General features: G+C 52.9%; 1 protein-coding gene across 1 annotated transcript; it reads left to right on the top strand.

Annotated features, from left to right (window-relative positions):
• Nucleotides 1–2578: 2578 nt before the first annotated feature.
• On the top strand, nt 2579–9784 carry LOC137773916 (trem-like transcript 2 protein). The gene is made up of 5 exons (XM_068558999.1): nt 2579–2811; nt 4926–5246; nt 7789–8209; nt 9282–9388; nt 9690–9784. The coding sequence occupies exons 1-5, from the start codon at nt 2757–2759 to the stop codon at nt 9782–9784; spliced, it is 999 nt and encodes a 332-aa protein (XP_068415100.1). The 5' UTR covers nt 2579–2756.
• The last annotated feature ends 1029 nt before the right edge of the window (nt 9785–10813 follow it).

Here is a 10813-nt window from a genome sequence, read left to right as displayed (position 1 = left end):
TAAGTCAGAAAGACAAATACCATATATCACTTATATGTGGAATCTAAAATATGACACAAATGAACTTATCAACCAAACAGAAACAGACTCAGACAGAGAAGAGACTTGTGGTTGCCAAGGGAGAGGGGGTTGGGGGAGGGATGGATTGGGAGTTTGGGATTAGCAGATGTAAGCTATTATATATAGAATGGATAAACAACAAGGTCTTACTGTATAGCACAGGGAACTATATTCAATATCCTGTGATAAACCATAATGGAAAAGAATATAAAAAATGTATATATGTATAACTGAATCACTTTGCTGTACAGCAGAAATTAACACGACATTGTAAATCAACTATACTTCAATAAAAAAAATATGCTACACACTGTACCAGTTCATTTTTATAACATTCTGGAAAGGGCAAAACTATACAGGGAAAAACAAAACCCAGATCAGTTTCCTAGGAACTGAGGGTGGAGCAAGGGGAGGACTAAAAAAGGACACGAGGAAACTTTGGCGGGTAATGAAACACTTCTATATCTTGATTAGGGTGGTGGTTACAAGTTCCCATGGGTTTCTCAAACTTCCAGAACTTTCTACTGAAAAGGGTGAATTTTACTCTATGCAAATTAGACCTTAATTTTTAAAAATCCAAAATAGAAAGACACAAAAATATCCTGCTATGTTAAATTATTTTGTACATAAAAGCCTAATTGACATATACACAGTTCTAGAGATTTTGATAAATCCTTCCAAATTTCCCTTGCAAACATTGGATCCAGTTTATACCTCTCTGTCAATGGAATGAGAGCATTTGGATTTTTATATCCTTATCAACACAGCTATCAGTGACTGCACTTTTCACAAGGCCTCACTCAGGGCTAGGGACACAGCAGGGATTTAATAGAAGCATTTATTCCAAGCACATGAAGTCCCCACAAGAGATAAATGAGATTTTCCCCGAGTCCCGAAGCCATTTACTGTTCTGATGGAGGAAAGAAAGGAAGGAAGATACCATGCGTGTTGGGAGGAGAGACAGCCTCTGAACTCAGGGGTCTGAGGAGCAGTGTTAAACTGGGGGAGACTGTGAAAAAGGAAGGGTGAATAAGGAAAGCATACTATGTCTTATGGGGGCTGAGAGGTCTGAAGTAACAACTGTATCTCATTTCTATACCCCAAACGCCCAGCACCAGGCATAGCACATAAGACTGTAAGAACAAACAAACTGATGAGTAAATGAATGAATGTTGAGACTAAAATTTGGGATCAGCAAAGATAAAACTTCGTTGCTTTGGGATTTGGGGGTTCAAGCTCAGTTTAAGACTGTGGCCATGCAAACTTGAGGACGTTTTACTCCGAGTTCTATCTAAGGAGAAGAAAGTCGGCATAGGTGAGTAGGGGGAGGGCACATAGTCATGAGGGTCCACCTGGGTCCCCACGCACATAGGAGCCTACGACACATCTCCTGGATGTCAGAAGTCTATCCTTCTGATTCTCAGCCCTGGGGACTGAGTGAAGGGTGGGGTCTTGGGCCAAATGCTGGGTCATTTTAGCTGGAGCTGGGCGGCTGTATAGGAGAGATAGGGTTGGTTGAGAGGAAGTTGAGTGCGCATGCCTGTGTGCTGGCTGGGGGCTGGAGCAGGGGAAGAAGGGGCGGGGGCGTGGTTTCTGGAGAAGAGGTGGGGGAGGGGAAGCATTGGGGCTGCATTAGGAAGGCTGCAGCAGGGAGCTGGAGTCTGGACAGAGCTGGTGGGTGATTAGAGATGTTGGTAGGAGAGGCAGAGAGAAGGATAAAGGTAAGGAGATGTGAGCATTGAAAAGGAGAGGCAGCTGCCCCCTGTGTAAGTATGAGACAGTGCGTGAGTGTGTGTGTGTGTGAGTATGAGAAAGTGCGTGAGTGTGTGTGTGTGTGTGTGTGAGTATGGGAAAGTGTGTGAGTGTATGTGTCTGTGTGTGTGTGTGTGTGCATGCGCGCATACGTGAGAGCACAGGGGCTCCTCCCCGAACCCAAACTTTATGCTCCGAGTCTTACAATTTGCATCTTCTTTTCTCCTGTCACTCTAACCATGACAAAAATAAGGTTGCATTTGAGCATGTGAGGGGTTATTTGCAAGTTTGAGCCTGAGTGACTGTTCTGACCAGCCAGGAGCCTGGGAGAGAGAGAGGCAGAGTGCCAGAACGAACGCACACATGCACGAATGAGTGCATGAATAAACAAATGGGAGTTTACAAGAAACTCCCTGTGAATGTGGGTTTGTGAAAAACGTTGGGTCTGAGACGCCCCACCCAAGCCCCATAGCCTATATCTCTGGGTCTCTGAGCCCAGAGAATTCCAGGGAAGTCTGTGCCTGAGGTTCTAGAAACCTCACACTAGCCCCCTAGATGAAAAACTGGCTTCAGAGGCTGGCATTCCTAATGGACCAGATTCCAGGAGGGAATCCAAAGAGGGTGAGGAGTCTGCTGACGCTGAGAGCCCTGCCTGGGCTGGGAGGCCCCGGACCGGGTGGAGCAGCCACACCTGCCTGAAGTTTTGAGTAACAGGGGGTGGAAACTGCACCAGCACCGCCCTCTCGCAGGCCCTGCGGGCCCCTGCGGTCTGCTGGTCACAGTGGGTCCCACAACTTCCTCACTTCCCTAAATGGGCAACTTCATATTTAGAACCCCAGGTCTTCCCTGGCAGCCCCAAGTGGCACGTCCAGCATAGGCCTGGGGCCCTAACCTTGGATCCCTGCCCCCTGCTGGACTTGTGCCCGTCCCCACTGCACAGCGCCATGGCTCCCACCTTCCTGCTGCTGCTGCTGCTGTGGCTCCAGGGCCCTGTCGCAGGTGAGAGGGTGGGTGGGTGGCTTACAGGGGAGGGAGTGGTCTGTTCCTGGACCCCCTTCCTGCTTTTCCGTGCTCAGTGATCTTGTGGGGTTGGAGTTGGAAGAGGAGGAGGCGGTCTGGCTGACCTAGTAGCTCCTTACCAGAGACCAGTGAGAAGGTTCCCTCCTAGCATCTGGCCCCGGGCAAAGCTAACCCAGGCCTCACAAACTAAGATAAAGCTCTGGACCCTCTCTGCATGGGCCCCTTTATCTGCCTGTCTTCCTCAGGACCTCTGACCAGGGCCACTCCACTTCCTCACACACAACAAGCCCTCGTCCCTTGGCCTCTGTTGGGAAAGCCCTGTTTGGTTCCTATGGGAATCATTACCTTACGTGTGTGCACTTCGAACTTGCTTTTTCTTGGAATGTTGATGCCACAACCTCCGTCCCTACCCCCTGTCCTGGGGTGGGGGTAGGGAAGCAATCCCTGAAGCAATCTCTCCCACCCCACAGCTACTAAATGCTCCTTGAGGGGGCCTCACCCAATCCTGCCTTGCTCGCTGCCATGACAACCAAGTTACCATTTCCTGTTCAGTTCTGGGCACCTCCTGTGTGAGGGGTGGAAGGTGGGCACACATAAACACAGTGCCCTGGAGACCCGTTCCGAGGTCGCCCTATCTGTACGCCTCTCCCAGAGAGACCCGCTTTTCCAGGGCAGAAGAGTGTCCCCTGGGGTCCCCCAAACCTGCCACCTGCCAAATAATTGAGTTGGATCATTTAACTTGCATGGGACAAAGTGATACGAGAGAGGGCGTTACCTTACTCCAAGCCTCAACTCTAGTGGCAGCTGGGTTGGAAACTAAGGTGGATGTCTGGGGTGCTGGGCCCTTGGCTATCACAGCTCTGGGTTCCATTGGGAAAGTCTGGAGCAACCTGCATTTGGGAGAAGGAGACGTGCACTGAGCATGTACTGCATTCAAGGCACTGTCCTGGGGCACAGTTCTCAGAGCCAGCCAGAGACAGATAAGAAACAGAGACATTAAGTGATCTGCTCACATGGTTAGTCAGCGGTAGAACCTGAGTTTTAACCTATGTTTATTTAGACTCCAAAATGCTGTCCACTCTGTCCTACTGGGGAGAACTGTGTGCGTGTTTGCAGAAGGCTCGGAGGGTGTTAGAGGAGGAAATGCCAAGCTGAGGGTGGGTAGAGCGCTGGAGGGCCCTCACTGCAGCTTTCTCTCTCTCGCTGTCCCCCGATTCACCACCCCAGCCTTAGTTCTACCCTCTCCCCATCAGACCACGGGTTATGAAGCTCACTGACCACATCTTCTTCCTAGGCATAGAAGGCAACATATGAAAAGTGAAAAATTGTAGAATTCTTTGGTTTACACTCCATTGGGAGTGTATATAAATGTCTGGGGATATCGGATCTATGGGTTTTAGGTAACTAGAATATTTTAAAATTAAACATCACCTAGAATGAACTCAGACAGCTTGCTATTTAAAAGGTGACTAGAGTAAACCTGTTTGTGAAACAAATAACTACTCTTAATATTTTCAAAGATTGAATTTTCTTATCTCCCTAAGTTCGTTGTGCTCTGGAATTTCAGAATGATGACTTGCGTTTGCGTCTGTGTCTCTGTCTCATTGAGGGCAGGACCTGACTCTTTCCCACAAGACCCTGAAGACAGGGCTTATGACTCTCCCATCAGACTAGAAAATGCCGCAGAGAAAACGGCTGCGTCTGCTGAAGTTCCCTGAGTGGAAGGGCTGAGTTTCCTTCATTAGACTAGGGGCTCCCTGTGGGCTACGCCTGTGTCTCCACCATCAGACTAGGAGTCCCCGGAGGGCTAGCCCTGTATCTTCCTCATCATTTTAGGATTCCCCAAGGGCACAGGACTACTGTCTCCCCCATCAGTCTGGGAACTACAGGGCAGGGCTAGTGTCTCCTCCAACAGACCAAGAGCTCCCTGGGGGAGAAGCCCATGTCCCCCTCCATCGGAGTTGGGCTGTATTTCTTCTTCACACTCTGAGTTCCATGACAGCAGAGAAATATCCACCTCCTCTCCCTTCACCACGAGCTTCGAGTTTCAAGATGCTTCCTTCCTCCTTTCTCAACAAGTCGTGTCTCCCCAGGTGCCCGTGTCGAGAGCGTGTACTCCAAAGTGCGGCACTTTGAAGGGGAGACTCTCTCTGTGCAGTGCTCCTACAAGAGCCGCAAAAACCACATAGAGGGTAAGGTTTGGTGCAAAATCAGGAGGAAGAAGTGCGAGACTGTGTTCACCCGTGTTGGGGTGCAGGGGCCGCGCTATTTGCTGCAGGACGATACCCAGGCCAAGGTGGTCAGTATCACCATGGCGGCCCTGAGGCGCCAGGACTCGGGCCGGTACTGGTGCATGCGCAACAGCTCTGGCATCCTCTACCCTCTGATGGGCTTCCTGCTGGAAGTGTCTCCAGGTGAGCAGGCCTGCTGGGGCATTGGGATGCTGGGGGGGGTGTCCTCCCCGCCCTGTACTCCACTGACATCAAATATAACAATAATAATAATCCATCAATAGGCATGATGTACAGTGGGGTTTTCACAGTTCCTTTACAGACACCTTCATGGGCGTTCTTGTCACCCTTTTACAGATGAAGGAAATGAGATCTAAAAAGTCCTTGCGGCTCTGACTTTGTCCGGGTCACAGAACTAGCAAGTGGACGAGATGAGATTAGAACTCAGGACTCTCTGTGCTTGTTTTATTCAATCATCTGTTCAATATATATTCACTGAGCCCTGATTCTGTGCCAGGCACTATTCTAGGCTCTGAGGATACAGTGGTGAGCAAAACCGGACCCGTTCCTACCCTATGGGAGGTGACAGGCAATAGCACATTGTCAGATAAACAGTTGCAGATAACAATAAATGTTCTTAAGAAAATAAAACAATGTGATGAACTAGAAAGTTCAGTGGTGGGGGAAGCTACTGAATTAGTGGGGAATCAGAGAAGACCTCGCTGAGCAGATGACATCAAGCAGAGCCTGCGTGTGATGAGAGCTTTCTAGCCCTGTTGAAAGTGGGTGATTCAAAGGGCTTTCCAGGTGGGGAGAATTGCATGTGCAAAGTCCCTGAGGTGAGAAGAAGCTGGTCCATATTGAGTGTGGGGCAGAGTGATAGAAGATGAGGTTGGACAGGCAAACAGCAGCCCTACAGTCCATGATCTGTGGTTTGAGTTTTATCCTAGGTAGAATAGGAAGCTATGGGAGAGTTTAGAGGAGGTGATATTGTGCCTTGTCTTTAAGATTATCAAAACTCTCCCTTGAGTATAGAAAACGAGAGGAGGGCCAAGAATGTAGCCCTGCGCTCCTTCCACATTTATAAGATGGGAAAGGGTGAGGAGCCAGGCAAAGAGCCTGCAGAGAGCAGCCGGTGATTGTGAAACTTATTATCCACCCTTCCCTGTCCCCCTAAACCAACTGCATCCCCATCTTCTGTTGGGTCTGAGCTAGGGTAACTGCTGTCTCTAAGATATGGAGCAAACCTCATTCCTTCCCTCTCCGGTTCTGATTTAGCCCTAGGGAAGTAGTCGACACCAGTTTATTGCAGTCTTAATTTGTAGGGATACAAACATGAAATGGTTTTATTTTTCCCTTAGTGTATCCCTCTGTTGTACTATGTCAGATCTCACTTTCCATCTCTTAACCACAGTTTGGGGACGTTCCAACTTTGCAGACCTTTTCAATTATTAGGAAATAAGAAATGCACAGGCAATTAAAAATGCCAATCTTCTAGCAATATATGCTCTTCCAGTCCCCCTTGAAAACCAGGTTTATGGCCCCAGGCACTTGAAGTGGAGAAGGGGGACTGCTGCTGTCCAACTCCCCCTCCTTCATCTCAGGAGGTAGGGAAGGGGTGCTCCTCTCCATCACCTCCTCCTGGTCCTGCCCCTCCCAACCCCTTGGTATATTGAGGCAGGGATGAAGGAGAGGGAAACGGTTGTGTGACTTCACTGACCCTTGTAGCAGGTCTCTCTCTGTTGGATGTCACTCCTTTTCTGCCCACTCTTAGATCCTCTGTGGCCAAATGCTGGCTCTCCCAAGGCACCTGTGTATGAGTTCTTTGAAAGGTCCTTTGGGGGTCTTCACACTGCTGAGTAGGATGATGTGGGAGATCTGGCTCCAGAACAGCCCCTTCCCCCATCCCCACCCTCACCAATGCCACTTGTTCTGGGTCCCTTGCCCAGAAAAATGGGCGCCTTCCACGGTGACCATCTGGTCCTCAGGAGTGCATCCTTGCATGCATAGTAGTGGGATGCAGCAGCAGCTAGCAGCAGCCCTCTCCCCCTCACCATCCCTCTCTCTTTATTTTCCTGTTCCCTGATGAGAAAGACTCAACACTGCCTTCTAGACTGAGCCCTCACAGCTCTTACCACTCCCTCCTCTTCCACCATCCAAAGTCCAGCCTTCTTCTAGCAAATGGGATGATAAAGGCCTGAACTGATGCATGAGGGTGGCAGGACCAGTTCCTGTGTCTCTTAATAAGCCCCCAAGGAAGGCACCTGGCCCCGCTGCTCACGGCGTTCTTTGGGATCTGGGTCTTTGATGCTTCCTTGTCCTCATCTCTGGATCCCAGTCACCAATCATGGAGCAACTGGGAAAGTTCATGTTCAACATCAGAGCAGAGAAATCTCTGACTTACAGGAATGAGGAAGGTCCAGGGAGTGACAAGAGAGATGGGGGTGGGGAGGGAAGTGTCCTCTTGGCCCAGGTGGCCTGACGGGGGACACTAAAAATTTTGTGAAAGACTCTTCCTTCTTTCCTGTGCCTACTTCCTCCTCCCTGACCTCACCCTCTGAACAAGCACACACCTGGTCCCTCAGCAGAGCAGAATCCTAGGTCCAAGGTCAAGGAGCAAGACGAGGACAGGTCCTACCCAGACAAGTGTGTGGGCTGCCGGGAGCTGCTTCCAGCACCAAGGCCCCCGACTCAGTCCCACTTTCCTCCCTCTCTCGTCCCTCAGCCTCCACGACCAAGAGAAACACTCCTCTTACGAAGCTGCCCACCATCCTCCAGAGTGGAACTGTCGTCACAGCAGGCCCAGCCCTCACCTCAGGCCCTGATGCCCCTTTCACCACCAGCACGACGGTGTTCACACCTGGACTCCTCACCTTGCCTAGACGCTTGCCCTTCCCTGCCTCAGGGAGCATCAGACTGACCTCTGTGACGGGCTACGGCTTCACTGGCGCCAGCCCCTCCACCACGGGGCCCAGGAGGACCATGGGGTCCCAGACAGTGACTGCGTCTCCCAGCAATGCCGCAGCCTCCGCTGCTGGCCCAGCCTCCACCCCCACTAAGGCTGAGCACCTGTGCACCACGGGATCGCCCACCACGGGAATGTGCCCCACTGGCAGGTCTCTCCTCAACCAATTATCCCCCAGCAGGTACCCGGGGGGCCTGGGTTGAAGGCCATTTTCCCAGACATGGCAACAGTTCTTGGTGCCTGAAGAGACCCCAAGGTGAAATGTTACAGCAGACCAGCCCCTTTCGCCCACCGGGAACTCAGTTTGGCCTGTTGCTGAACGGGAGGTGGGAGAGGGAAGCTGGGATGGACATGGGACAGAAATGAAGGCAGTGGGAAAGGAGGTCAGGGGCTGGGTCAGCATAAGAGTCTGTGGATGAAGAGGAGAGGGTAGGGACCGGACAAGGGGAGCAGCCTGGGGAGTAGGAAGTGGGAAATGGGGACACTTTAATTTGAGTTCCCTGAGGAGTGGACTCTGAGACCAGGATTCACATTGTATTTGGAACACTGGAAAGAGCATGGGGAAGTGAGACAGGGAAGGGAAGGCAGCAGATAGAGAACTTACTGAGGCTGGTTATCACTGTGGGCAGCAAGAGCTCAATCCCGTTGGGGAGACTCTAGGGTCCAGTGTCTAGCAGCCACCTGGAGGGCAAGGGAGCTTGGGTACTTATACACCCACTCTCTTGGTTATTGGTAGAGGGCTGCCTGCCATGTGTGGCATGGAGAGCACCAGTGACCAGAGAAAGCCCTCAGGCCAAAAAATTTTTAAATGGAGTTGCTGAGGACTGGTGTACATGGAAGTGATACAGCAAGGGAATATAGGCAGGGCACCTATAGCATCTGTTCCAAAGGACAAAGGTGGGAAGTGCCATCCTCAGTCACCATGAGGAGAGTAAGAACGTTGGTTTCTTCTGTCACAAATGGGGGTCTCTTAGAGCCCTTGTCCTCAGCAGATTTGGGGGAATAATGGAGGAGAGGTACTAAAGTGGAGAGATGCTTCCCTTCGCTGGGGGTGGGGGGCTTCATCCCTGACCTCTGAGCACCTCACTTCCTTCTCCCACAGGTGGGCCCCCAAGGAAGAGAAGCCATCACTCCCCGCGGGGACTGGCAGGTTTCCCCTGGTCCCACTCCTCTCGCGTGGTGTGCAGAAGGACGTGGGCCAGGGTGGGGCACCCTGGTACTCACCTCCTCCGCACTCTGTCCTGTCTCCGCAGGCACCAGGACTTCTATCCTGCTGTGCTCGTGGGGGTGCTGGCCTTGCTCCCAGTGCCTGTGATGCTGATCGTGGTCTATGGGTTCTGGAAGAAGAGGCACATGGGAAGTGAGTAGCGCCCACCCTCTTGGCCCCCCGAGGACAGAGCGCTGGGGGGTTTGACACCCTTTCCAAAGTGCCCGACTGCCCTCGGTCCCCAGGCGGTGTGTCCTCGCCTGTGTCCAGTCAGGAGGACCGTACAGCACCCAGGTGAGGGAGGCGGGTGGGCAGGCAGCGACAGCTTAGCGTAGCCTTCTGGGGCTGAGCCAACAGGAAGCCGAGGGCAGAGGCAGAGGGGCTGGGCTGGCCCAGGAGCTGTGGGTGGTGAGCAGGAGGACCGCCCTCTTCATCTCTGTCCCCATCCTCGCAGGCTACAGCATGTGCCGTGATCCTGCCAGATCCTGGAGGGACCCATCCACAAGACCGGAGCCTCCGTGGAAGCCTGCTTGGTCTGAAGCCACTTAACTGTATGGTGGGGGGGAGCTTCTCCCAGAGAGGTCCCGGGAGACCAGAGGAGGAGTGAAGATGGGGACCTGTCTGGATCGGACAGGCTGGGGATGAGGACTCAGCGCTGGACTCAGGCCTTCCCAGAACCGGAGGCTGCACTGCATCCGCTCAGTTCCCCTGGGCTGCCCGGAACCTGGCGGGGGGCAGGGGGCAGAGCAGGGGGCACCAGGCGGGAAGTCCCTGGGGGTGGGGGGGAGCCACTGAGGTGATTCTGCTGAGAGCCACAGACGCCTGGGCCCTGGCTGGATGGCAGAGAAGCCCCAGGTGTGCTGTTTGCAGACAGAGACCTCAGCTCCCATCGGCCTTGGAACCTCTTACTATCAAGCTGATGGGGGGAGGGGTGGACAGCTAGGGCTGCCCTCTCCCCACCCGGGGCTCTGTCCTCAGTTTCCCTCTGCTCTTTTCAAGCGTCCCCATGCCCTTGGGGGAAGAAAGAGCCCCAGAAACAGCCCGTGTCCCGAGGGTCCCACCCTGGAGGAGAAGAAGGAACAGTGACTAAGAGTTGGGGGTCAACAAAGGTGTTGGGGATCCCAGAGCTGTCCAAGCCCCCCAGCCCCTGGGCCAAGTGTCCTCTACGGGGCCTCTGGATGGGCCCTGATCTGACTGTGGCTGCTTGTCCGTCGAGTCCTGGGAGCCAGCAGGGACCACACTCCCGCTGCTGCTGCCTGCTGGCCGGCACCTCCAGGGAAGGCTGTGACCGGGCAGCTGAGAGCCCCTCACCCGCAGGACCAGCCTGTCCCTGGACTTGCATGCAGAGGCTGATCAGGGCTCTCTCCCCCAGTTCCCACACCCTGGCTCCGGGTCTGAGCTCCTGAAGAGAACAGGGGGCCCTTGAGGGTCCACTGGAGGGGAGGCCATGGCTCAGAGAAAGGGGGGGTCACTTTCCCTCTGGGGACTTATTGTCCCCTGGAAAGAGAGGACCCACTGGTGACACAGCAAAGACAACTCAGAGCTGACTACAGCCTGGAGGACTGCCTGGGCCGGGAG

Source organism: Eschrichtius robustus, chromosome 12 (assembly GCF_028021215.1).
Source record: "Eschrichtius robustus isolate mEscRob2 chromosome 12, mEscRob2.pri, whole genome shotgun sequence".
Taxonomy (NCBI): domain Eukaryota; kingdom Metazoa; phylum Chordata; class Mammalia; order Artiodactyla; family Eschrichtiidae; genus Eschrichtius; species Eschrichtius robustus.
The sequence above is the reverse complement of the archived record's forward strand: the minus strand, read 5'-3'. Positions and strand labels throughout refer to the sequence as shown.

Excerpts from the sequence above, each read along its gene's own strand:
- LOC137773916 (XM_068558999.1), top strand. The coding sequence starts at position 2,757 with ATGGCTCCCACCTTCCTGCTGCTGCTGCTGCTGTGGCTCCAGGGCCCT. Across the intron at positions 2,812-4,925 it reads GCTCCAGGGCCCTGTCGCAG|GTGCCCGTGTCGAGAGCGTG; the intron begins GTGAGAGGGTGG and ends GTGTCTCCCCAG. Across the intron at positions 5,247-7,788 it reads CCTGCTGGAAGTGTCTCCAG|CCTCCACGACCAAGAGAAAC; the intron begins GTGAGCAGGCCT and ends CTCGTCCCTCAG.